This window comes from Prionailurus bengalensis, chromosome E1 (assembly GCF_016509475.1).
Source record: "Prionailurus bengalensis isolate Pbe53 chromosome E1, Fcat_Pben_1.1_paternal_pri, whole genome shotgun sequence".
Lineage (NCBI taxonomy): Eukaryota > Metazoa > Chordata > Mammalia > Carnivora > Felidae > Prionailurus > Prionailurus bengalensis.
Genome location: NC_057347.1, coordinates 29,054,018 through 29,078,667, shown reverse-complemented (window position 1 = coordinate 29,078,667; position 24,650 = coordinate 29,054,018). Strand labels below are relative to the sequence as shown.

At 48.8% G+C, this 24,650-nt stretch overlaps 1 protein-coding gene across 8 annotated transcripts in view; it reads left to right on the top strand.

The window, feature by feature from the left end:
* Window positions 1-24,650, top strand: part of MSI2 (musashi RNA binding protein 2) — a 393,222-nt gene that overhangs the window by 129,457 nt on the left and 239,115 nt on the right. For all 8 annotated transcript variants that reach the window (XM_043583976.1, XM_043583972.1, XM_043583970.1 and 5 more), the window contains exon 6: window positions 4,025-4,117. In XM_043583976.1, the coding sequence (XP_043439911.1) occupies window positions 4,025-4,117 (93 nt within the window). The remainder of the gene's footprint in view (window positions 1-4,024; window positions 4,118-24,650) is intronic.

Here is a 24,650-nt window from a genome sequence, read left to right as displayed (position 1 = left end):
AATCACTCCTATTTCCCCCAGTGTGCCCCTAGCGGGAGAGGTCACCGTGCAGAGCCCTGTCGTCCCCTGCCAGCGCCCCCCCCCCCCCCCCCCAAGCCATGCCCTCCTCTCCTGAAGCCAAGCCATTGGTGAGCAGCTAACCGAGTGTTACACATCTTCCCACTGGCCTTTTCACGTCTGGAAGGTTTTGATTAAACCAGTTTCCTTTTAGTGTTTGCTGAAGAGTGGGATCCATCACTGCATCTGAGCCGGTTCCTGGAGAGGATGTTTTAGTAACTTCGGACACTTTGGCGCAGTGTCTGGGGCCTGGGATTTCTCATCCTTCTAAAAAAAAAGTATTTTAAAGACTTTTTTTGGACCGTGCAGATTTATAGCTGGGTGTCTGCCCCAGTGTTTAGGGCTTTGGCTTGATAGGTTTACTGCTGTTGAGCAGCAGTAGAGGGTGTAAGAAGGGGCCTTTTCACTCAACCGGTTACTGGAGAATGGACATTCTGTTGACTTCTGTTATTTGGAATGAAGACATGTTACTCGTTTAATTATCTGGGTCCATGTGAACATTTGGAATATAAATAGGGCCTGCTCTGTACCCACCTGGCTCTAAACAATCGTAAATGGGACCATGGGGTTCATTTTATGGAATGCTTCTCCAGAGTTTCTTCAAGTTCAGAACACCATTAGTGCATGTTTGTGGGTCAGATTAGTGTTTTTTATAGATAATTACTTGGCTGGGTGGGAAAAAAAAAAAGAATGAAAAATCTGAAGTGAAACTACTGGGAGTCCCTGCCCATCCGAAATCACGTAGAGATGCAGGAAAACGGTTTTGAAATTACAGTGGAAGAGAACAGGGGCACCGAGAGTGGATTTATCAAAGATCTTTGTGCAAGGTGTCTTTCTGCCGCACATCTATTCTGAGCTTGAAGGATGAATTTAGTAATTGACTTTGGATTCAGTTACGGTGACCACTTATCTAGCATCTGCCTGGTGTCCTGCTAGACACTTTGGCATATGTTATTTAATTTAGTCCTAATAGGAACCTCGCGTGGTAGGCTAATTATTATATCTCCATTTTATAGTGGATTAAATTACACGTTGTATTGGAACGTGGGCTCCCACACCTAGCACTTCATGTGTCTGTTGAGTGCACACGTTAGGAAAGGTAGGTGGCCAAAGCTGGCGGTCAGTGAGTGTAGGGAGAGATGTCCATCTGGAGAGGGACTGAGAATGTCACGGGGAGGTGACCTGCTCCACCGGAGGGAGCAGAATAAGGTGTCCGGCCGTTAACGAGAGGCTCTTGGAGTTGGTACTGGGTGCGGGTGGGATCTTCATAGAACGTCTCATGTGCCTTATCTTCTCTCGTCTCCCGTTCATCTGAAGAGAGCCGAAAAGCGATAAATCACAGCTTTGAACGCACATGGAACCACCGCCTGGCTCTCACAGCCAACAGGAAGTGCGTGGCATTGCTAGGACAATGTCCTCTTAAAATAGTGCAGCATGTCCACTACAAGGACGCTCCAGATGGGGCTCAGTCAACGGGCTGTGGTGGCACACGTCCCTTCCGGAAGCCTCTAAGCCAAAGTGTGAGCTCCTTGAAGTCTGAGAGTCTCCTTTCGTGGCCATCGTGCTTCCTGACTGATGGGAGTTTGGGGTTAGGTGGGCCTGGTGGTCCAGGACTTCACAGTGCAGAGCGTGGGGCCGAAACCTCTGGGGGGCACTCCTCAGCACACAGCCTGCCACTAACCACTCGGCCACGGCACTCTTATTTCTTTGTTTATTTATTTATTACATTTATTTTGGGGATGGCACAGGTAGGGGAGAGGCAGAGAGAGGGGGACAGAGGCTCTGAAGCGGGCTCTGCACTGACAGGCTGACAGCAGCGAGCCCGATGTGGAGCTCGAACTCACGAACTGCTACATCGTGACCTGGGCCGAAGTCAGATGCTCAACCTGCTCTGAGCCACCCAGGTGCTCCGGCCAGGGCACTCTTGTAGGAAACCGTTTGGCTGGTACATTCCCTCGGCCAGTGTGTCTCTGCCTTGGGGACAGTGGCAATCCTGGCAGCCGTGGCCCCCGTATTTAGGCACTCTCCATGGAATTGTAATAAACATACATGCCACTGTGAATTTTTAAAAACCATTCTGAGCTTTGTCTTGTTCACTTATTTTGGGTTTTCAGTCATGCTTTTATTCACTTTTGAATATTTATTTGAGATAGAGAAAAAAGGCATGTGGAGGAGAGGCAGAAGGAGAGAGAGAGAGAGGGAGAGAATCCCAAGCAGGCTCCCTGCTTAGCATGGAGTCTGGAGCGGGGCTTGATCACATGACCCTGGGATCATGACCTGAGCCAAAATCAGGAGTTGGACGCTCAGCTGACTGAGCCACCTAGGTGCCCCTTCAGTTATGCTTTTTTTTTTTTTTAACTTTTTTTTTTAACATTTATTTATTTTTGAGACAGAGAGAGAGAGCATGAACAGGGGAGGGTCAGAGAAAGAGGGAGACACAGAATCTGAAACAGACTCCAGGCCCTGAGCTGTCAGCACAGAGCCCGACGCGGGGCTTGAACCCACGGACTGCGAGATCATGACCTGAGCCGAAGTCGGCCACTTAACCGACTGAGCCACCCAGGTGCCCCTGTCATGCTTTTATTTGAATGGTCTCATCAAACATTTTTCCCTCAGCTTTATCAAGGTGTCCCTGACAAAAGTGTGCAAACATTATGATTTGATACACATGTGCATTGTCATAGAACTTCTCCCATCAGGTTAAGAGTTGGGCTTTTACCATACGCAGCCAAATTGGTGAGACCCTGTACCCACTGAGGTTGAACATTTTTTTATTGAACATTTAAATAAAAAATGTTTTATGTCACATTAAAACACACACACACACACACACACACACACGCACATACAGTGTAAGCTTGGTGTTCAGAATAACATTTATTTTCTTGTTTCACTTTTGGCGCCTACCTATATCTGGCTCCTTCTCTGAACCGTTTGTATTCTGAAGCTTTTCCCTTTGCATTGGAACTGGTGGAATTCTGAAACACGACCACATGCGTTTGTTTTCGCGTCCACCATTTTGGTGTGGGCTTCCGTGTGCCCAGCCGTGGACTTGGCATCGTGGAGGGTACCGAGAAGAATCAGGAATTCCCAGTCTGGGGGGAAAAGTAACAAAGCCAGGATTATCAATGATTTCTGCTCTAAGTGGGAAGAAGTGGGTGCTGGGACTGGCGGGTGCAGTGTTAGGGTTCTGGAAGAGATAGGGACAGCTTCTGGATGTGGCGACTATATAGTAACTTGCATTTTGGAGAAGGTCGTTGGGTCTTGCGGGATGGTGACAACTTGCCATGGGAGACTTAGGCATGGGGAAGCATTCCAGGGAGAAGGATTGGTGTGGACAAAGGGTTGGATACCTGGGGATTGGCTGGCCTTGACTGAGTGTAGGGTGAATCAGGGTGGATAATGGCGGAATCGAGAGGGGAAAGGAGAATGAGGCCCAATGGCCCAATGAAGTCACTTGGAGAGCGACCCTTGAGTGGGAGGTCAGCCTCTGTCTTGTTGGCGGACACAAACCAGCACCCGGGACGGCTCCATGTAGACAGCCCGCCCATACGTTTGGATGACGCGTCAGTTTCTTCTTGACAAAGTTTACAGCACTTTGGGCCACAGGTTTTTATGCACGTAATTCTGCTCACATGTCTCAGGTTCGAAATAGCTTTGAACGTGCCGCTTTTCTCTTTGCGCTGGAAGTCCGAATGAAGCTTCGTGTCATGGCCGAAGAGGTTCCAAAGTCCACTCTGTGTCTGTATGCAACTGAAGCTCGTAGATTGTGGGCTGAAGGCCTGAGAAATCCAGAGTGGCTGTCTCCAGCATTCTGAGATGTCTGCAGGGCCCGCTCCGCGCAGCTCAAATTTATCTAGAATTGCCTTCCTAGAGAAACGTGGAAAGCGGCTTGTTTCAGCATCTTGGCGAGCGTTGCTTCAGATAACCTGGTTAACCCATGCCCTCTTCGTGTCGTTTCTTGCAGATGGTCACAAGAACAAAGAAAATATTCGTAGGCGGATTATCTGCGAACACGGTGGTGGAGGATGTAAAACAGTACTTTGAGCAGTTTGGCAAGGTAAGTGGTGCGTGGGGCTGGCTGCCATGCCCTCCCTCCCCCCCCTTTGCCGCAGCTGCGTCCTCGAGAACCTTGTCCTTGAACTTGGTTGTCAAGATTTAAGTGAAATCTGTCAGGAGCTGACATGGAGGAGTCCGGCTTGTGGTCGGCACGGTGCCCCGCGTGCCTGCAGGAGCAGACAGACAGAGCAGCCTTTCAGTGGGGTTCTGCTGCCATTTGGTGACCACGTGGGGCCTGGGCTGGGAGCTGGTGGTGGCAGCGGCTGGGGAGGGATGCGGGGCCGTGACTCACAGGACAGGAGCTCCCACGGAAGCTGCTAGAGGCCTGTGAGTCGATGCTGGGCTTCCTTCTGTGCCTTTCTGGAAGATGCATTAAGAGAGGAAGCTCCCGGGGGCCTTTGGTGGCTGAACCTTCCCCTGTCAGATGCCCACGGAGACTCGGGAAAGATGCTTGGGATTGTACCTGTCAGAATGTATGTGAGACAGAAGTAAAATTATCCCCTGAGCTCTGCTGCTGGAACAGGCTGGGAGCAACACACAATCCTCCCAGTCAGTCAGGAAACGGAGGGTGAGAGTGTGCGGGTTATACAGAGTCAGACAGACAGACAGATGGGACATGTAACCATGGGTGATGTGCTTAATTCAGCCTCTTTTTGGTTGGCGGGGGAGCTGGGGCTTTGGAAAGTAACGTTGTTCCAGGGCTCCAGCATGGCAGCCTGTGGGGAGACTGGCCCTGCTGGCTTTGTGTGACACCCGTCCTCTGGCTGCTGTGTCCCAGGAGGCTGGCAGTGGCTGGGCCGGCCCTCTGCTTCCCTCATCTTTGAGCAGTCGTGGATGTTGTCCTGGGAGCCCGGGTGTGGGGTGGTCTGCACAGGCCTGTGTCCCCAGAGGACTGCGTCCCGAGAAGACACTGTGTGCCTGTCCTAAGCGTTGTCACTCAGTTCCCCCTGTGCGGCTGTCGTGCTTGCCCTAGGTGGTATAAGGCACTGCCGACTGCCGACTGGTCCGAAGGTTCTGTGCTTTTATTTATTTGCCCAAGGCGATGGGCCGCTGTGACCCTGTCCCCAGGCGTGTCCTGTTGTGAGCTCTCGTCTCGGAGGAGTGCCGTGACTGCTATTTAGCCTCCAAAAGGAGATTTTCCTGCCTTTGGTAATAGTCAATTTCTGCACGGATGGGAGACACGCAACAAAGAGAAAGCAGCCTCCTCCGGGCCGGCCTTGCATTCAGAGTGGCACTTAACTGCCCTTCCAGGTCGGTTGTGAAAGACGCCATCCCCGTGGCCCTGCCTCGCCTTGCCCGTTGGGGGCTGATTCATTCTGGCCGGTTTCAGAGAATAGCTGAGTGTGGTGGTGACCGTGTACTTTCTCTTCAAGACATATTTAAAGCACCAGGGAGGCGGTGGGGGGGTGGGGGGTGGAATTTTTGCCTCGCCCAGCCCCACCCTGCCTCTGGAGAGAGGTTGGAAGTAATTAAATGAGACAGGTCCAGCTTGGGTAACGGAAGGCTCGGGAGAGTGAGCCCCTTCGCTCCAGTTCTGCCGCTACGACCAGGCCCGGGGGGGCGGGGGGCAGGGGTAGTGTTTGCAGACGTGTTTGCAGGCGGGGTTTCTTGCTTGAGCCATAACCTGCATTGGAATCTCGTGGGCCTGTTTGTGGGTGTCAGGGAAGCCGGTGCTGCCCAGATGGGCTGTGAGAGTTTCCCAAACAGGCCGGTACCTGCAACACCTCTCCGCACGTTCCCGCCTCCGGCTTCTCTCTCGCTTCCCCCTTTCTCTTCTGATTTTGTGCCTTTTTTCATTAACACTTACCAGTTGGGACCAGTTTGCCAGCAGTGGGAGGCTCTGTGAGCTTCGGCCGGGCCCAGGGCAGCGACCACCCCTGCCCTGAGAACGGTTGTCCGTTGTCACGGAGGCATTCACAGACCGTCTTCCCTGGCGTGGCCCGCACTGGGCCTGGAGCTGCTCAGTTCATTTTAGCAGTAACATTTGTAGAGTCCAGCAGGCTGTGTAAACTTATCAGGTGTGTCATTAAAGGACTAAGGAGACTTTTGAATGTCTCAGAACCGTAACGTTGTCTGTGCTCCTATTTTAGTAGCTTGTTTCATGCACGTGCTCTGTGTATTATCTGGGTCTGTCTTCAGAGGGGTTTATTCCTCCTCTTGCTGGTGGCCGGTGTTATGTTTGTGGCCCCTTGGGCAGGGCCCACCCACCACCTCTCAGGATTCTGGTGTAATTCATTTGAATCCAGACTGATCCAAAGAGAAGAGACCCCGCCACTGGGCCTTAAGGCGCTAAGTAAATCCAGCAGCAAAGTGACAAAGTGACTCTACCCTTCGATAGTTTATGTTCTGGGTGAAGAAAACAGAACACACACACACGCCTGTGTGAAGTAGACTCACACACTTGTGCACATTCCCGGCCGTAAAGGGGTTTGGGGCTCTTTTTAGTTGGTTAACTGCGAGGTGTGGTGTTAGTGATTCCGTACTAAGCGTTGGGTGCTGGGTCAGGCCGTTGACTTATATTATCTCGTTGAATTCTTCTCTGGGAGGCTACTGTGGTCACCCTTGAAAGGCAGTGTGGGACGCAGACTTCCCCTCCAGGCCTGTCTGATAGCAGAACCTGAACTTTGGGTCCTGCTCCAACCTCGGATCAATCCGCAGGATGGACTTGGGGTGGGGAGGATGCAAAAGAAAGGAAAAGACCATGACCCCCTGTGGTCCCGGGACAGTGCTGGCAACTGGACATTCGTCGCCTGCTTTTACCTGCATGGTGGATTTTGGTGTCGTCCAGTCCTTTGACGAAGGTGAACAATAAGGGCCAGGGAGGTTGGGTCTCAATAAAGGTCGCCCAGGTAAGGCAGGATAGCAGCCAGAAGAAGAAAAAAAAAATCCCAAACACCCTACTTCCTCTTCTTCCACGTCCAGAACTTTCCATCCTCCCAGGCCTCCGTTCAGGATTTGCCACGCGCGTTTTAGGTTTCCCTCACTGTCATTCCTCACTCCTGTCACCCTTCCCATCGTGCCTGAGGTGGCAGCTGCTTCAACTGTTTATTTCAGGTGGCAGTCAAGATGGGTGAGACTGCTATCATGGGGCTGAGCTCAGGGAGTTTAAATATGTCATTACTGTAAGTAGAGTGGGTGCAGAACACCACACCGGGAGCTTTAAATAACTCAAATTGGAGGTTTGTAAACCCTTTTGTGCTTTTCTCCCACCCTCCTCCCGGAAATTTACCCCCACCCCCCTGGTTAGGGATGTCATTACTTGTTTATATTTAAGATGAGATTATGAAGGGTGGCCATTGGCATAAGGATTCTGCTACCTTGGATGGCCATCCTCGCCCCCTGCGTAGCTGTTCTGATGGCTGTCATTAGAGAAAGGTAAAGGTAGAACTAGCCAAAGTGCTCATGGTGGGCCTGACTGTGCAGTGACCCCACTGTGACACCTTAACAGGCCATTTCTTTCCTGGCCTCGGGTTCTTATCTAAGGGAAGGAATTGGAAAACTTGTGAAGGGTCAGACAGTAGATATTTTTGGCTTTTGCAGAGCATAGGGTCTCTGTTATAAACATTTACTTCTGCTCTTGTGTGGAGAAAGCAGCCATAGCCAATCCATAATTGGATGTGGCTGTGTTCCAATAAAACTTTATTTATAAATACAGGCGGTGGGCCGCATTGGTCTCGTGGGTCATAATTTGCCAACTCCTGAACTAGGTTATTCCTAAGGTTGGTTTCAAGCTTGCAAATTTAATAATCTAGAAAATGTGTTTAAATAAACATACGTAGGAGGGTATATGGGTAGATAGATATCTAAGGCATCTGTAGACCATAACTAAAGCAAGATATTCTCAATAGTACCAAGTGTGAGAGAGTAAGTGAAACAGTCATAACTGTGGTGGAGCTAATTTCTGGACTTTAAGTTGCAGGAACAGTGAAGGGATTCTCTATTTGGAAAAAGCTGCTATTTATAAACCGGAATCTTCATCCTATGAGTAAGATCTAGGGATCCGTAGAGTATTTCCAACTCCTTTTTACATGTGCTTGATCTAAATTAAACGAAGACTCAGAATTTGTGAAGTTCAGATTTTACTACAAGAGCTTCTTTTACTACAAGTTGATGTTTCTGACTTCAGGGGATGTGTGCTTTGTGCTAAGCTGTTTGATGCCTTCTAAAATTCAATTCTCAAGGCTGTCCAAGCAAGAAAGGTGGAATATCTATCGCGCAGATGGCCACACTGGTGTTGAGAAAGGTCAGGGAGTTGTCTGAGATCACACAGTCCATGCTGGGGAGAGCCCAGACAGTCACTTTTGTACAACCTAGCCTCTTCTTTGCTGTTTGTAAGCCCCCCTCTCTCGCTTCACCACGAAGCAGCCTGTACTCGGAGGGAGCGGGTTTTGTCCATTTGTCAAGAATGTTGATGTGCAGCAATTTATTTCACTGCTTCAGGTTTCCTGGTGGACGTTATCTGTGCTCACGATTTCATATGTACAGGCATGATGTACACAGACTATTCCGGAAAGTGGCACATGAATGGTGCTCTCGCTGTGCACGTACAGACCCAGACAGTCGATCGCAGGGTTCTCCGCCATTCTGCCTGCATAGCCGTCCGGAAGAGCCCGGCTTGGTAATTAAAAAGCACTGGGATCAAAGAAGCCCCGAGTGTGCGGGCTTCCTCCTTCTCCCCTTTCGGCCCCTCCTTCAAGTACCGGTTTCTTAAATTCTCACTTATAGGATTTTGGAGATCAAAAAGAGGCCTTTAAACTTAATGAATTCTCGGCTTCGTCCCGGATGGAGCAGATCTGCACCTTTCAGCTGCTCACCTCGATGATAGGGGCTGCTCGGTGCCGGGCTCGCTAGGTAATTCTCACTTTATGTAACTCCTGTGAAAGCCAAGCAGCCCGCATCTGGAGGCTTCCAATTATACTTCACATGGTGAACTGTGTAATTAGTTTGGAAGACTTACGCTCAGTCGTTGGTTTATCCTAATCGGCTTTGGCTTTCCCCACCAACAAAGTGAGCTTATTTTGCTAAGCCGAAGCGACTCTGCACCCTTTGTTCCAGCCTTTTATTGTCTGGTTCCTTTCATTCTGTTTTACTGCCAAAGTTCTGTTTCATTAGGCCTACAAGTCATTTCCAATTCAGTGGGCTGCTACAATCCGGCCTTTATCACTCGGAGGCCCCGGTTCCCATGTCCCTTCTGGGCCAGTGCCCGAGTTTGCGGTTTGACATGAGGGCTTTAACCCCTTCCTGGGCCAGCCCCTTGTTGTGGTGGATGGCCAGGAGAGGCCTTCAAGGAAACGGCGTGGAGACCTAGAGCCCTTCAGGCCCCGTCCGAGGGGAGCCCCGCGGAAGCGAGGTGGAAGGGGGCCTTCGGTGTCCTTTTATTGGATCGGGGTTGTGTGTGGGCCTATGAGAGTGAACAGAGAACAGTGCTTGAAAGCTTTTGGAGAAAAAAAAAAATTGAAAGCAAGAATGAATTGGCTTTTTAATACGATGAGATCTTTTCGTTTATCCCGCTTGTGTGCGGCATCGTCGGAGAGTGAGCTCTAAGGAAGGGTTTGACACCTATTATTTTCTAGCTCCGGGTTTTACGTGCAGGTGGGATGTTCACAGCCGCTGCTCAGATAGTCCTTTTGATACAGTATGTGTGAGGAGAGTTAAGATCTAGCATAAAAATATTATAAAGCCTTTGAAATTTGAAAGGCAAGAGATTTGTGAGAAAATAAATAAGCAACTTTACCATATTCCTGACGGTGGACTGTGATTCTGAGGTAATGTTTTATCACCTCCAAATGTGTGTTGTGGATAAATGGAGCTCCGTGCGGCGTGCGGTTCTCTCAGACCATGCCTGGAAAACAAAAGTCCCCGTGTGTCCTTTGTGGGCACCAAAGCTCCCAGGAGGCGTTTGTTTTCTGAAGTGGTTTGTCCGGGTGGACTCACTGGAAAGTGGCCGGCACGTCCCAGCCTCGCCTGTCCTCTGCTCGTCCTTGCTCTGGAGAGCCCTGAGGTTGCTCAGGCCTTCTTGAATTATGGCCGCGGAGTGGACCAGGAAGGGCCCCGTTTGCTCTCCCCTCCCTGGCCGGCTGTGCTGAAGGCTACTTTTGTGTTAAATTTTCTTCCTGTAATAAGCCAGAACAAGGCCAACACTGTCCTCATGTTTTATTAATTCTCTGTCTGGTTTGTGTCAGTCTCTCCCTTCGGAAGTGTGTCATATGGGGGAGGGGACTTTATTTGCCCTCTGACCCCTGGCAGAGCTGCTGAGTGCAAAAAGTCGAAGTGAGCAAACAGGAGAACCGCCTTCGTCTGCCTGCCTCGGCTTCCTAGGCCAGGTGCCTGCAAGCAAACAGGCAGTAGCCACAAGTAATGTGATCCTTGGGCTGTGCAGGTAAACCCTCCTACCACACAAACAACTTTGTGTTTTCCTGATGAACTTTTTCCTCTGTGGCTAGATTGCTGCTGCAGCCAGTGGAAGAAGTTGAGTTAGAAACTGATTGGGCACTCCAACCTTGCGATCTGACTTCTAAATTCTTTCTTCCTTCCCTCCCTCCCTCCGTCCCTCCCTCCCTCCCTTCCTTCCTTCCTTCCCTCCCTCCTCCTTTCCTCCTTCCCTCCCTCCCTCTCTCTCTTTTTCTCTCTCTTAAAAAAGGGGCTCCTGAAATAGTAGGTTTCTAGGAAAACTTCACATTTCCTTTTTAGTGTATAAAATATAGCCAGCCGTTGTTGGGCAAATGCATCAGACAGACATTATTATTGCTGTGTTAACAGTGTTTTAAAATACACAAATAGAAAAACAGGATGCCTTCTGGGTAGCAAGCTGGGAAAACTTTGAGATTATGCTAATCAAATTCCATGGTTCCTGTGCGTAGTTAGGTAGAGCCACAAGGCCCGAACTTTCCGGCTTGGCTGTTTAACTGTGCTTCCCCGCTTGGTTCATCCTTACTGAATTTTTCTAGGGGGCCGGAGAAGGGGAAGGCCAGGCGCCAGGGAGGCCCCAGGCAGGAAGGGGTTAATGAGCCCTGGATGGGGGTGGGGGGCTGTGAAAGGGGAAGGGGTCTCAAGCACCTCCAGCAGCTCACCTTCCCGGTGCCCTCCTGGCAGCCTCTGAAGACGTCACTTACAATGGAGTTGTTAGCATGAGAAAGCAAGCCTTTCTCCCCCTGGACGCACTTCAGTGGGAATGGCAAGTGTCTGAGAAACCGTGGTTCAAGCTTGTGCCAGTGGGTGCAAGGAGTGGTTCTTATGGGAGAGAACGCTCAGTTCATTTAGACTTGGCATAGAAACCGCATTCCATTGTCTGGTGGAGTGAACATTGATATGGAGATTCCTGCCTACCCCCCACCCCGTCAATTGGATACCCCATTACATGGGTCGCGTATGCTTTTCTTTTCTCTTTCTTTCTCTTCTCCTTTTTTTCCCCCTTCTTTTGTCCTCTGAGAATTGGTCTCTCTGTAGAACGGCCGGATCTGTCAAGTTACCACCCTCTAAATTTTTACAGCTCTGTATATTCAGACTTGGTGTTTGTGAATTAGCTAAAAGCGGGCTGCCAATCGGCACTTTATTTACATTCGAAGCCATAGGAGTGAGAGCCCCAGAAAAATGTTAATATGCAGAAAGAGGCAGAAGGGTTGAGTTTCTGACTGTTGCTAACCTCACCACTGCCTTTAAAACCAATCATGAGGCACACGGCTGATATTTAATAGCTTTTAGCTGATTATTTTTCTTCTCCTCCTCTTTCTTTTCTATCCAAGTTGACCTGGGTGTACTTGAGCGGAAATGAAGTCATCCAAATGCTGAATTAGAATAATCACAGGCCTCCAAGAATGAAATGGAAGCAGAGATTAAATGGTAGAGGGAAAGCTGGCATTAATAAGCACCGGGAAAACTTTGCATAAAATAAATAGATTTGATAGATTGAATTTGTATATCCTTGTCTCCATTTTTCTCCACTTGGTGTTGTCCTCCTAGAGTGGAGTTCCTGGCAAAGTGGGATTTGTTTCGCCATGAGCCCACATACCTTCCGCAGCCTGGGTGACGGTTCTTTTCTTTCTTTCTTCTTCGTGGGGCGTTTGTGTGACAGGGAACGTTTCCAGGATGGAAGAGTCTGGATGGAGGGGCGGTGACTGGGAAGGGTTGGTGATTACTTGTTGCGAGTGGGGGGTGGGAGGCCCGAGGCAGATGGAAGGCAACACAACACGCTGCAGGCAAACAATGAATATTGTTGACCTATCCCTGATGGTAGGGAGAAGAGCAGAGCTGGATAAAAGTAGGGTGACCAACTGTCCTGATTTGCCTAGGACACGAGTTTCCAGGAACCTAGGACATACAGACCAGAATGAGTTGGTCGCCCTGAATAAACGGGAGGCAAGAAAAGTGGAGACACTTGTCCTGAAACTCTTAAAGGGGCTGAAGCCTTTTTTGACCACCTGCAGGCAGATTTAAATATTCCTTCCTGTGTGTTCCAGAACGCTTACTTCAGACCCTTTTACAGTCTGCCTTTCCGATTTCACCAGGCCACTGCGGGCAGGAGCCAGCACAGGATCTGCAAGTTGTTAAACAAGCTGTTGGCCTGTGGAAGGCAGGACTTCCCCACCCCCCCTCACCCCCCCCCACCCCCGCCCCCGACAGACCCGCAGGCCTGGGGCAAGCGCTCCTCATTGACTTGGAGTGTAGGACCCTTTGGGCTCCTACTTGGGGATTATTTCTCCGTCTCTTGAAAGTAAAAAATTCTGCCCCGTGTAGGGAAAAGTGAGTTCCTTGTAGTTAAAGAGCAAAGTAAGGCATTCATTCGATTAAAAAACCCAGCAGAGTGGTTTGTTTACAGGAAGTCAGTTTTCAGGTGGTCTGTAGCAGAAGATGCAATTTGTGCCATCAGATTCGCTGTGAATTAGAGATTTTTGGTTGTTGAGCTTGCTCATGGTCTTTTATTTTATTTATTTATTAAAAACACTTTTAATGTTTATTTATTTTTGAGAGAGAGAGACATGGTGCAAGTCCGGAAGAGACAGACAGAAAGGGAGACACAGAATCTGAAACAGGCTCCAGGCTCTGAGCTGTTAGCACAGAGCCCGAAGCGGGGCTCGAACTGGGGAACAGCGAGATCATGACCTGAGCTGAAGTCGGACGCTTAACCGACTGAACCACCCAGCCCCCAGCCCCGCCCTCCCCAGCTGTCTTTTATAATTGGCAGCGGAGATAAATATCTTCAGACTTGCTTATTGTTTGTGGAGTGTTAGTATTTGGAAAGAAATAAAACGGTTTAGGGGGCTTTTCACTTCAGGAAATCTAAATAAGATTATGGGATGACCAGAGGTGGCCTTCCTGGTCTGCTTCTCAGCTTTCTCAGGGAGGGGTGGAGGGCAGGGTGAGCACTGGGCAGACACCTGCTGGAGGAGTTTGAGAGAGACTTGGCCGATTCGCTGATAGGGAAGAAATTTTTTTTTATTTCTATGTTTTAAAAAGACCACCCCCATTTCCTTCCTTGATATATGTGTTTTTGTAGCAAAAAAAGGAGGATCTCTTGGTGTCCTAGCTTTTCTTCGTTCCAGCGAAGTTGGCAGCTGTGCTCAGATCCCGAGATTCCTGTTTGTTGACAGCTTTCATGTGTCTTTTGACTTCTATCTGTCCAGACAGCCCCATGAGGTAGGACGATTTCATCGTTTTAAAGTTAGGAAAGGAATGGGGCGCCTGGGTGGCTCAGTCGGTTGGGTGTCCGACTTCGGCTCAGGTCATGATCTCACAGCTCGTGGGTTCGAGCCCCGCGTCGGGCTCTGTGCTGACAGCTCGGAGCCTGGAGCCTGCTTTGGATTCTGTGTCTCCTCTCTCTCTGCCCCTCCCCTGCTCACGCTCTGTGTGTCTCTCAAAAATAAGTAAACATTTAAAAAAAAAATTAAAGTTAGGAAAGGAAGGTTGGGGGGGTGTAAATGACCTGCTCAGCACACCTCAGCTGGATTGCAGTAGGCCCAGGGTGCAGAGGTCCTGGGTTTGCTCTTCCACCTGGGTTTGCTGTTCCACCTGAGCCACTCATGCTGGGCCGCCTGCCTCAGGTGTATGCAGTGCCCACGAGCAGCAGTGTGCAGTGCCGTAGGATTACTGTGGCACACCTTCCAGGAAACTAGGACTTTATGGTTGTTTTGCTTTAAACGTATTATATTAGAAGAAATATTATGGCACAGAATGCAAAATTTGCATAATTGTTTTTGAAAACCCGTGAGACTTGGAGACATTTCAGGATAGCTGCTGGCTTCATTAGCCTCTGTCCCCAGTCATTTGGGCTGTCCCCTAATTTACTTGACCATTAGGAATACTTGGGTAGAAACATTGAGAATTACTTCTGTTCAGCATAGGGGTTGGCATACTTTTTCTGTGAAGGGCCGGATAATAACTATTTTCGGTTTTGTGGCCCAGATGGTCTCTCACAGCCATTCAGCTCTGCCACTGTAGCGTGAATGACAGCAGCCATAGACAGTATGAAAACAAATGGCTGTGGCTGTGTTCCAATAAAACTTTATTTACAAAACCACAAGGCTGCTGGGTTTGGCCCTCGGCCATAGTTTGCCGACCCCCTTGTTTAGCTTATTGCCTGGTAATAAGGGCGGGGAATTTTATAACCAGACTGTCCGATATAAAACTCAACTCACCCATTTATTAGCTCTGTAACCTTGGGCAGGTCATTTAATTTCTTTCTTCCTCAATTTCTTTATCTGTAGAATGGAAATCAGGATGGGACTTACCCTATAGGCCTGTCATGATGATTAAATGCACTAATACCTGTATTCTAAGTTCTTAGCATTCTGCCAGAAACAGACCTAAGTGCTTAATAAATGTTAGAAGTAGTAGCTGCTGTAAGTTTGTTTTTTTTTGTTTTGTTTTGTTTTTTTTAGAGAAAAATGTGTTCTGGGGCACCTGGGTGGCTCAGTCGGTTGAGCGTCTGACTTCAGCTCAGGTCATGATCTTGCCGTTTGTAGGTTCAAGCCCCCCGTCGGGCTCTGTGCTGACAGCTCGGAGCCTGGAGCCTGCTTTGGATTCTGTGTCTCCTTCTATCTCTGCCCCTCCCCCACTTGTGCTCTGTCTCTTTCTGTCTATCAAAAATAAATAAGTGTAGAAAGATGTGTTCTACTTCTTTTTTTAATGTTTATTTAGTTTTGAGAGAGAGCGAGCGAGAGAGAGAGCAAGCAAGCGCACACAAGCTGGGGAGGGGCAGAGAGAGGGAGACAGAGGATCCAGAGCAGGCTGTGAGCTGACAGTGCAGAGCCTGATGTGGGGCTGGAACTCACGAACCGTGAGATCACGACCTCACGTCACGTGCTTAACCGAAGTCGGGTGCTTAACCAACTGAGCCACCCAGGCACCCCTGGCTGCTGTAAATTTTATCCTCCGAGACCCAGAATCAGCCTCTGGAATTGCCTTTCCTGTTCTATCCTGCAGTAGCCCCGACTTGACGTGCGCGCGTGTGCACACACACATGCACGTGCGCGCGCACACACACACACACACACACACACATGCGCGCACGCGCGCCTGCGCACTCCACGGGCTCTTCCATCTTTCCTCTGGGTGGGCCTACCACTCAGTTCGTCCCCCCTCCTTATGGGTCACACAGATTGAGGAGTCTTTCCTGGGTCCTCCCAGCCTAAAGGTGGAGATTCAGTGTCTTGTCGTTTTCTGCGGCGTGCGCCTCCACTTTGGTCCGGCTACCCTGATGCTTCCAGTTTGTGGAATTCACTTCGAGTTGTTCTGGCCTTGATGGAAAACACGTTGAACTGATTTGGGCCAAAAGAGAGTTCTTCTGGTTGGACCCTGCTGATGAACTCTTTAAACTTGTTTGAAGAATGAAACTCGTGGTGGGGGTAGGAGATACTGTCTGGAAATTGTCCCAATGTCATTTGGCTGATGTTTGTTGAGAATATATTTATATATATTGATTCGCTAATCTGTTTATTGAGTTTATTTAGCCTCTTGAGAGAGCTTTTCACATCCTCATTTAAGTTTTCTTTCCTTTTCCTTTACATGTGATTCTAATAAGCTTGGTTTTCTGGTTTTGAATTTATCGCAATTATTAAAGGGTAGGAAGATGTTAATAAACTCAGTGTAAAGAGGAGGGGAAAAAAACCCTATAAAAACAAACAAGACTTCGATCTTTAAAAGTACCACGTTGTGGGACCATTTAGTGCATGGAAATAGCCATCCTTCCTCATTAGGTCCAGAAGGCATCTTGTCTGGAGCCTCGTGCATCATTCACTGTTCATTGATTCATTCACCAGATCTTGATTATCTTCCGAATTGCAGGCACTGAGCTAGGAGCCAAGGGCGCATCGGTGAACGAAACAGACAAGATTCCCTGCTCACGTGTCACTTAAGTTTTAGGATGGGGTCGGGGAGGACCAGCCAAGAGCAAACAAGTAAATAATAAAAATAATGACAGATTGTCTCTTAAGGAAAACAAACCAACAACTGAGCGAACCCATAATGGGAATCTTGGTTTATCAAGACAAGAGTCAAACACGTGTACCCTCTTTGCCCCGAGTAGACGGTCCACTGCACCAGGGTAGAGCTGGGTCTGTTGACTCGCCGTGTGGCCCCAGGACTGGCCCGGTGCCTGGGGGGTAGTTAGTGCTCAGCAAACAGTGGCAGAATGAATGGGCCCTCTGTATCAGAAGGCAGAGCTGTGCCACACATGAGAGAAGGAGTTTCACATGGTGGAATTAGTTTTTCTTTTTAAAAACGAGGCTTTAAGGGATATAGAGTATATCCTGTTATCTGAGTATATGCAGAATATATTCTGTTATCTGGAACATTTCTTTATGTGGAATCCATCACTCCCCTGAACCCGGGATAAAGGAGCTATTTATTTATTTATTTATTTATTTATTTATTTATTTATAAGATTTTATTTATTTATTTTTGAAAGATTTTATTTTTAAGCAATCTCTGCATTCAACATGGGGCCCGAACCTACAGCCCTGAGATCAAGAGTCGCACACTTCACCGACCGAGCCGGCCAGGCAGGTGCCCCTTAAAAATATTTTAGTTTTAAGTAATCGCTCCACCCAACGTGAGGCTCCAGTGCACAGCCCCAAGATAAAGCGCAGCATGCTGTATTGACTGAGCCAGCCAGGCCCCTAAATGAGCTATGTCTACCCTGCAGTAAAAGTTTAATGGAACTGAAGGGGCTTTCCGGGCAGGGCGGACCTGGCCAGCGTGGCCTTTCACGGAGCAGGTAGCTTTTCAGGTGGATCTTGGTGTAGAGGGTAGACACCCAGCTGCCCTGGGAAAGGGATGGATGAGAGAAGGGTAAGAATGGGATGTATCTTTTCGTGTCTCACCGTCTTCCCTGTTCTTCTATCTTTGGTCTTAGACAAGCAGGGGAGCTGCTGAGCGGGAGGTATCAGGTCGGGTCTGCGGTGGGATTTGTGTTGGCTCTTAGGTGCGTAGGGCTTCCTGGCGTGGGGGCACTAGGTCAGCGCTGGGCAGTTTCTTCCCCAACTTGTCGTTTTGTGATCATCCAGGCCGGCGGTAGAAACAGCTCCATCACTGTTAAGCCGAAGCACAGACATCTCTGATGTTGGGAAATCTGGCTGTGGACAGAGAGAACTCGTTTGTGGGTACCTTTTTTCCCCCTCTCGAAAGAACAGGGGGATGCCATTGGCATTTATTGCCAGGCTCTTGGAAATTGTCTGGGTCGTGTGGGATGGAGTTGAGTGATTCTGGACTTTGGACTCAGGTAGACCTGAACTTGATTCTGGAGGCCACCACTGGCTGTTAGCCTTGGGCTAGTGATTTTGCTCTGTGGAGCCTCATTTCTTGTCTGTGAAGTGGGCATACAATTTTATTTACAGGGGCGCCGTGAGAATAAAAAGAGATAGGATTGCCCAGTGTCTGTCACGTGGGTGCTCAGTAATAGTGTCCCCTCCCTGCGTGCACCCCTCCTCTACACACACACACACACACACACACATACACCCTGTGTATCCGAAGTCCGAAACTGCTAACTTACGCCAGATTCGTCCTCCTATAAATTCCCTACGGTAATCTGTATGATGCCCTTCCTAATGTGCTCAGTGGATGGTTTTGAATTTCTTTTATTTGTTATAAGTTTATTTTGAGAGAGAGAGAGAGAGAGAGAGAGAGAGAGAGAGAGTGAGAAGGAAAGGGCAGAAAGAAAGGGAGAGAGAAAGAGAGAGAGAGAATCCCAAGCAGGCTCGTTACTGTCAGCACAGAGCCCAATGCGGGGCTCGGACTCACGAACCGTTGAGATCATGACCTGAGCCAAAATCAAGAGTTGTATGCTTAACTGACGGAGCCACCCAGGTGCCCCTGGTTTTGAGTTTCTCAAGGACTTGTTTCTGGCTCCTCCCAGTGTCTGCCCCATGCCTCTGTAACCATCAGTTCTGTGACAAATCCTGAACCAAAGAAGTCCTGCCTCTAAGATCTTGCTAGATTTAGCCCAGCTGGAGCTACTGTTGGGGGAGGCCAATGGGAGGATTTGGCTTTTTTTCCTCTTATGCTAATGAAGTGAATATGGCAAGGAGTCACAATATTTTCTTTCCAGGCAAAGAAATGTTGTTGTAGGAGAAACAGCAGGCCGGGGAAGCAAATGCGATCTTCCTGGATTCTCTCAAGGGAGGAATAGGACAAATTGTCAGCTTCTGTTGAGAAGATAATGCTCTCACTATGATAAATGCCAAGTTTCTATTGAAAACCACCACCTTAATGGTGGCGTCCCCAAGTACTCGGAGCATGCCTGGCAACAGAGGCTGGTGATGCAGGAGAGCAGATATTTGTAGGGGGTTTGTTTGTTTGCAATGAGAAATCAGTTTAAAGCAAATGAGACAGCGCATTACACATGTTCTTTTAAGGCAGCTTTATGGAGCTAACTGGAGCGCTCCGGTGCGGCCTGCACTTAAAACACACCTATGGGGAGACTTCCACCCTCAATAAATATTTCTTGCATATGACTCAGATTAAAGGAGCACATGGGACTGGAAAGCCGCCTAAAATAATTTCCCCTCCCATAGGAAGTAGCCGCCGTAATTCACTTGCAAGTTATTTCAAAAGGCCTGTTTGATAGAAATTTCTGCCTTCTCGTGAACTGGGATTTTTTCTCGCGCTGTCTGTCTGTAACATCCCTTCTCCACAAGGGCAAGTCTGGTCGTATTTAATGGAACGCCGCTCCCTTGAAGGGCTTCTCACTTTTTGGTTGCCTTGTGAGGGGGGCTTTATGCTGATTCCTCTTCGTCTCTTCGTGGTAACTGGTCTGCCTTGTAGGCCTGTGCTCAGAGAGACCTTCGTGTTGTGGGGCCGGGGCTTCCTGGATGGCTGAACAGTACATTCAGGAGCGCTAAGGATGCAGAGGCAGGGCGGGCTGGGGACCGTGGAGCCAGCTGGAGGGGGAGGAAAGAGGGCTCCATCAGCTGTTACTGAAAAGTCCTGAGGTCGTCCCTGCTTGTCCACCTGAGGCGGTAGTGATGCGGTGAAGGGAGGCCGGGAGCCTGCCAACCATCACTGACGTGTAGGGATGGTGATGGCCGCCGTTGCACTACTCTGTGCCTCCCATGCTTGACAGAGGCCATCTTGCCCGTTCCCCGACAACGGCCTTTGAAGGTGGGTCATGTCTTCCTTTGCCTCAACACCAACCTGAGTGTTGACCTTGAAAAGGTGCTTGACCGACATTCCGGGTTCCATCAGAGTTGGCACGGAGGGGAGGGAGTTGCCCACAGCGTGTCTTACCCCGGATACGGCAGCCCTAACCGGGCCCGCTTTGGAAAGAAACAAATGGCGAATGCTCATGTCAATAGACCTTGAAATAGTGAGTTTGACTTTGTCATCAGCTGGAGAGCAGAGAGGGAGGCAGAGTTCAAATCAGATGTCTGCATTCTCCTTGCCCAAATATATTAACTGGCGAGGACATGCCCTGGGATTTTAAAGACTCTCCTCTTTTTGCCAAGTTCGCAGTTCCTCTCTGATATCTTACTCCCTCAACCCCACCAGAAACTACAAGCCAAGATAGTTTGTTTGACCCATGGGTGGGGCAGTGGACACTATTTTTTCAGTGCTGGAGCACGCCAGAGAACATTAGTCAGGCTGTCTCAGTTATATTCAGTCTCATTATTGCTTCCCAGATGCATTTAACCCGGGCCCTGCTGGTGAATGGATTTGGCAGCCCAAGGAAATTGACAAAGATGACTCCTCAGATGCACCTAGGACAAAATGATGGTTGAAGTTGGTGGTTTTCTGCAAAACCCAGAGCTTGTAACCTCGGGAGGGAAAGTTTGTATAAAGTGTTCTAAATCAAGAGTGTTCATTCCAGATACCTTTTTTTTTTTTTTTTAAGGCACCGAAAAGAAAGACCATTTTTATATGTGTCTTGCTATGTCATTTTTATACGAGTCCTTCGGTCTCAAGAGATCATAGTCACAGTTTCTTATTCATATTCTCATTCCTGGTACCACGCTTATGCAGAAGAGGGGTTGACAAATTGTAAGGGCCAGATAGTAAATATTTTAGAATCTGTGGGCCATATGGCCTCTGTCCCAACTACTCAGTTCTGCCATTGTAGCGCAGAAGCAGCCACAGACAACATGTAAATGAGGGAGTGTTGGCTGTGTTCCAATAAAACTTTATTTACAAAAACAGGCAGGGGGGCTGGGTTTGGCTCGTGGGCCGTAAGTCGCTGTCTCCCGCTGTACACATTCCCAGGCTCTAGCTTGAATCTCACAGAAAGTGAGGATTCCATATGACTGTGGATATGTTTAGGGTCAGTCATAAACTGATTTAGATACTCCTTCGGAAGAACGGCCCTTTCAGTGTAGACGTGCATCAGAAAGGTATATGGTGTGGTGTCATGCCCGCCCTCCTGTCCATTTAGAAAAGTTCTTCAAAGGAAGTAGCCGCAAACATATGGTCAATCAAAGAGGGTCGACACACCAGGAACATTATGGTGGACAGGCAAGGAGTGATCCTGGGGTCTCGCTTTTTCTTGGGTGGTGGGTGTTGCTGCTCAGTGCTCTGTGCGGCTGTGACAGCCGCAGGCTGGAGGATTCCATCTGCGTGTGCAAAGGCCTGCTCGTCTCGCACCGCTTGTCCGACCACATTCCTGAATGTGGAAGGTCAAAATGGAAACTTGCCTTCAGCTTCACGGTGCAGATCCTTTACTCTGCTAACTCATGTCCGTGAGCCAAGAATTTGGCTATAATCATTTTTCTAACAGAAGAAAAAACCTGCATCCATGTGGATTTATTTGCCCTCCTTAGCTCTGTAAAAACCCCACAACATGGACATGTCGATGAAAATGTGGAAATTAACACTTGGAAATTTTTAGATAAGACCTGCTTTGAAATTTCAGCTAAACATTCGGGCACTAAAAAGAGCTATATATTTATACCTGAAAAACTCAATTTGATGCAAGCTGCTTCTTTCTCCATTGTGGTCACGTGGGCTGAGGTTCTTGGTATGAAATGTAATTTACACAAATTAGTCCAAGGCAGGTAGAGTGTGAAATTAAATTGATGCCTTGATTTCTGTATTCTCTCGTAAGTGTTTCTCTGAAAATTTGTCGTTTCTGTCCTAGGAACTTTGAAGTATGGGTTGTTGTTTTTTTAACAGAGCAGAGAAGTTCTTATTGGCCAAGGACATGAAACAACCTTAATTACAGGGTAGAGAGGCATGTTTCATTTTGTTTTGTGGCTAAATATTAGAGTGAGCCCAAATTGGGCTACTAATAGATGTAGAGAGCTCAGATTTAACATGCCTGTTACATTTTTCAACTACCTCGACCAATCCATTGAATTTCTTTCACTGTGACTAGACTAGTTTGCTCTAAGCCATGTGGATGTGGAAGGGGTGTTGGAGACCCTTTAACGGATGAGAAAACTAAAGCTCCAGAGTAACATTGGGACCTTGGTCATGTCACCCCGGGGCCCCCTGGGTCCTGGCTGGCCTGCCTTGTGCCACTGAGGCCCAGCGGCTGCCCCTCTTCGTGGGGCAATTGTCAGTATTTGGTGTTCTTGCCTCGGCAGCAAGAATGAGTCAGGTATGAGGTGTCTGGTTCAACTTTGACCAAGAGGAAGGAGAATCGCCACGTGTTCAGAAGTAATCCCCGAGGCCAGCTGAGGGGCCTCATTAGAACATTTGAACAAAGGCCAGAATGATTTGGCTTTACCTCCACAGCAGCACGTCGGCCCTCCAGGACTGAGCCCGCCTGCGAAGTCTTCGGGTGGTTCCGTTGACCACCCTCGGCTGACAAAGGTCTAGGATGTCTGTGCTTGCTTTCTGCTGGAAGAGTAGCCCTCAGCAAGGTAGACCGGGGTCGGGCCTGCTGACTTTGGAGTGAATCATTTCTGCCAAATAACTAGTGGCTGATGCTCGGGGCACTCCGGAAAATGAATTATGGGCTCTCATGATTTTTATTTGTCCATGGTGGCATGGGTGGTATTTATCTCTCTTGTCCCCGCTCTCCCCCCGCTTCCAGAGCCTTTGTCTCCATCTGAGTCAGCATGACATGGTTTGAAAATTGCCTGTTTGCCTTTTAATGATGATTAATGTCCATAGCCATGTTTCAAATTTAGGATCTCTTGAAGAGTCTCCGAGACCGTTACCAAGAGCAACCTGCTGAGGGAGTTGAATGTGCAGAGCGCGGTAATTCTGCCTGGGTTAGAAGCCTCCTCGATTTCTCCATCTTCCCTGCAGCACCTCGTGGACCCTTCTTGGGTCTTGGGCGCAAGGAGCCGAGAGTGGGAGCGGGGTGGGCGGGCCCCCGGCCGGTTTGCTGAACCTACCCTCCTGGTCACGTTGGGTTGGCGCCTGTCCGTGGGGTATCTGGAAGGGCCACTTCTTCTTGCCCCTCCCTGCCACCCTGCCCCCAAATCAGAGAGGCCAACGAGGAGCTAAATTTCCTCCACAGCAGGTGCCTGTCATCTATCTGAAGATAGTTGCCAACATCTGGTACAATTGCCTCCGCAAACGCAGTAACAAGGCGGCCTGCAGTTCAGTCGCAGGAGCGAGCGGCTCGGCTTTAATGATAACAAGCTGTCGGCCTCCCCTCTGAGATGAATCCACCTCACAGATGTTTGTCTAGTTTTGGCAATCGTATCGCACTATAGCTTTGGTGATTATGCTCAACTGGAGACTATTACAATAAAAGAAGTTTGAACTTGTTCCATTTTTACATCCCACCCCCCTCTCCCCTGTTCTGAGGTATAATTTATATCGGTGGCTGTAATATTGGTTCCATTACTGAGGCCTCTTTACTTTTTATGATGTCGGTGGGGCTGCAGCTTACAGCCTGGCTTCCTCTACAGGTTAATGTGTTTTCGTTACATCCACGCTTCTAATGTCCGCACTTTAATGGCCCCGAGGCGGCCCTTCTCACCTTCTGTTGGAGGGCATGTGGACGCGTGATTGCTTTGACTTGCTATCTCCACTCACGTGTCTACGTGGGGCGTGGACATGGGTCACGCATACAGGACAGTGAATGGATGCGAAGGAGAGGCTGCAGTGGGAGACAAGGCCCGGACACATAGAACCTTCTAGATTCTTGTTGGCTTTCGTCTCGCCTCTCCTTCCGCATTCATTCCTCTTCTGTCCCTCCTCCTCCTCCCTGTAAGAAGGTACAATGCGCTTTTACTAAAACAAGCAATTCACGAAAGAAATACAACAAATAAAAAATCACAAGTTGGCGAAATGGCGTTTGGAGGCCTGTTGGGCAGTTACCGCTGCGGTGTTCCAGATTTTGGGCTTTACTGTTACACACACAGTGGCTTGGCTTAATAATTAATATGATTTAATATTAGACGTATTTACTCCTAGAGCTCTGTATACGAAAGCCGGAAGGAACAACCAAGGTCAGATTTAGTGATAGCAGATACTGCGGATTTTTATTAACGGCTATCATTAATTGGGTCTTGGCTGTGTACTACTCACTACTCGGATTGCTTTTATTAATATATAAATATATAATTCCTACACTACGCCTGCCACACAGGCGTTCTTACGTCCACTGTCACAAATGAGGAAAATGAGGCTCAGCGGCATGAGGGTACATGCTCAATAGCACAAAGAGGCCAGGGGACAAAGGAAGCTCCTGGTCTAGGGCCAGCCCACTCCAGGCCCATCTCATTCTCCTGTGGTCACTGTCATCATTAAAGTTGCTTGCTGCCTGAATTGATGTCGTGGAAAGATCTGCCCATCTGAGAGGCAGTGCATTGTATAAATGGGTACAGGATAAATCACCATCATCTCTTGACATTCAAGCCTTTTTTCGTTTTAATTTGGGTATCACTTTGTCAAAGATTAGGAAACATAAATTTGGCAAGGTGTTATTTTTGGCCTTGGGCTTACAATGGGTGAGTCAGCCTGGCTGTGGACGTATCATTGGTGGCAGGACACCACGTGTTTGTGTCCTCGGCCAGAAATAGATATTGGTGTCTGTGCCGGTGACACCTGCACTGGGCATTTGTGTAGGAGCTTTCTATGAGGCACCTCTGGACGGGACACTGTTCTGTAAACAGTTCTTTAACTGTGTGGGTTTGAGTCCAATAGGGAGA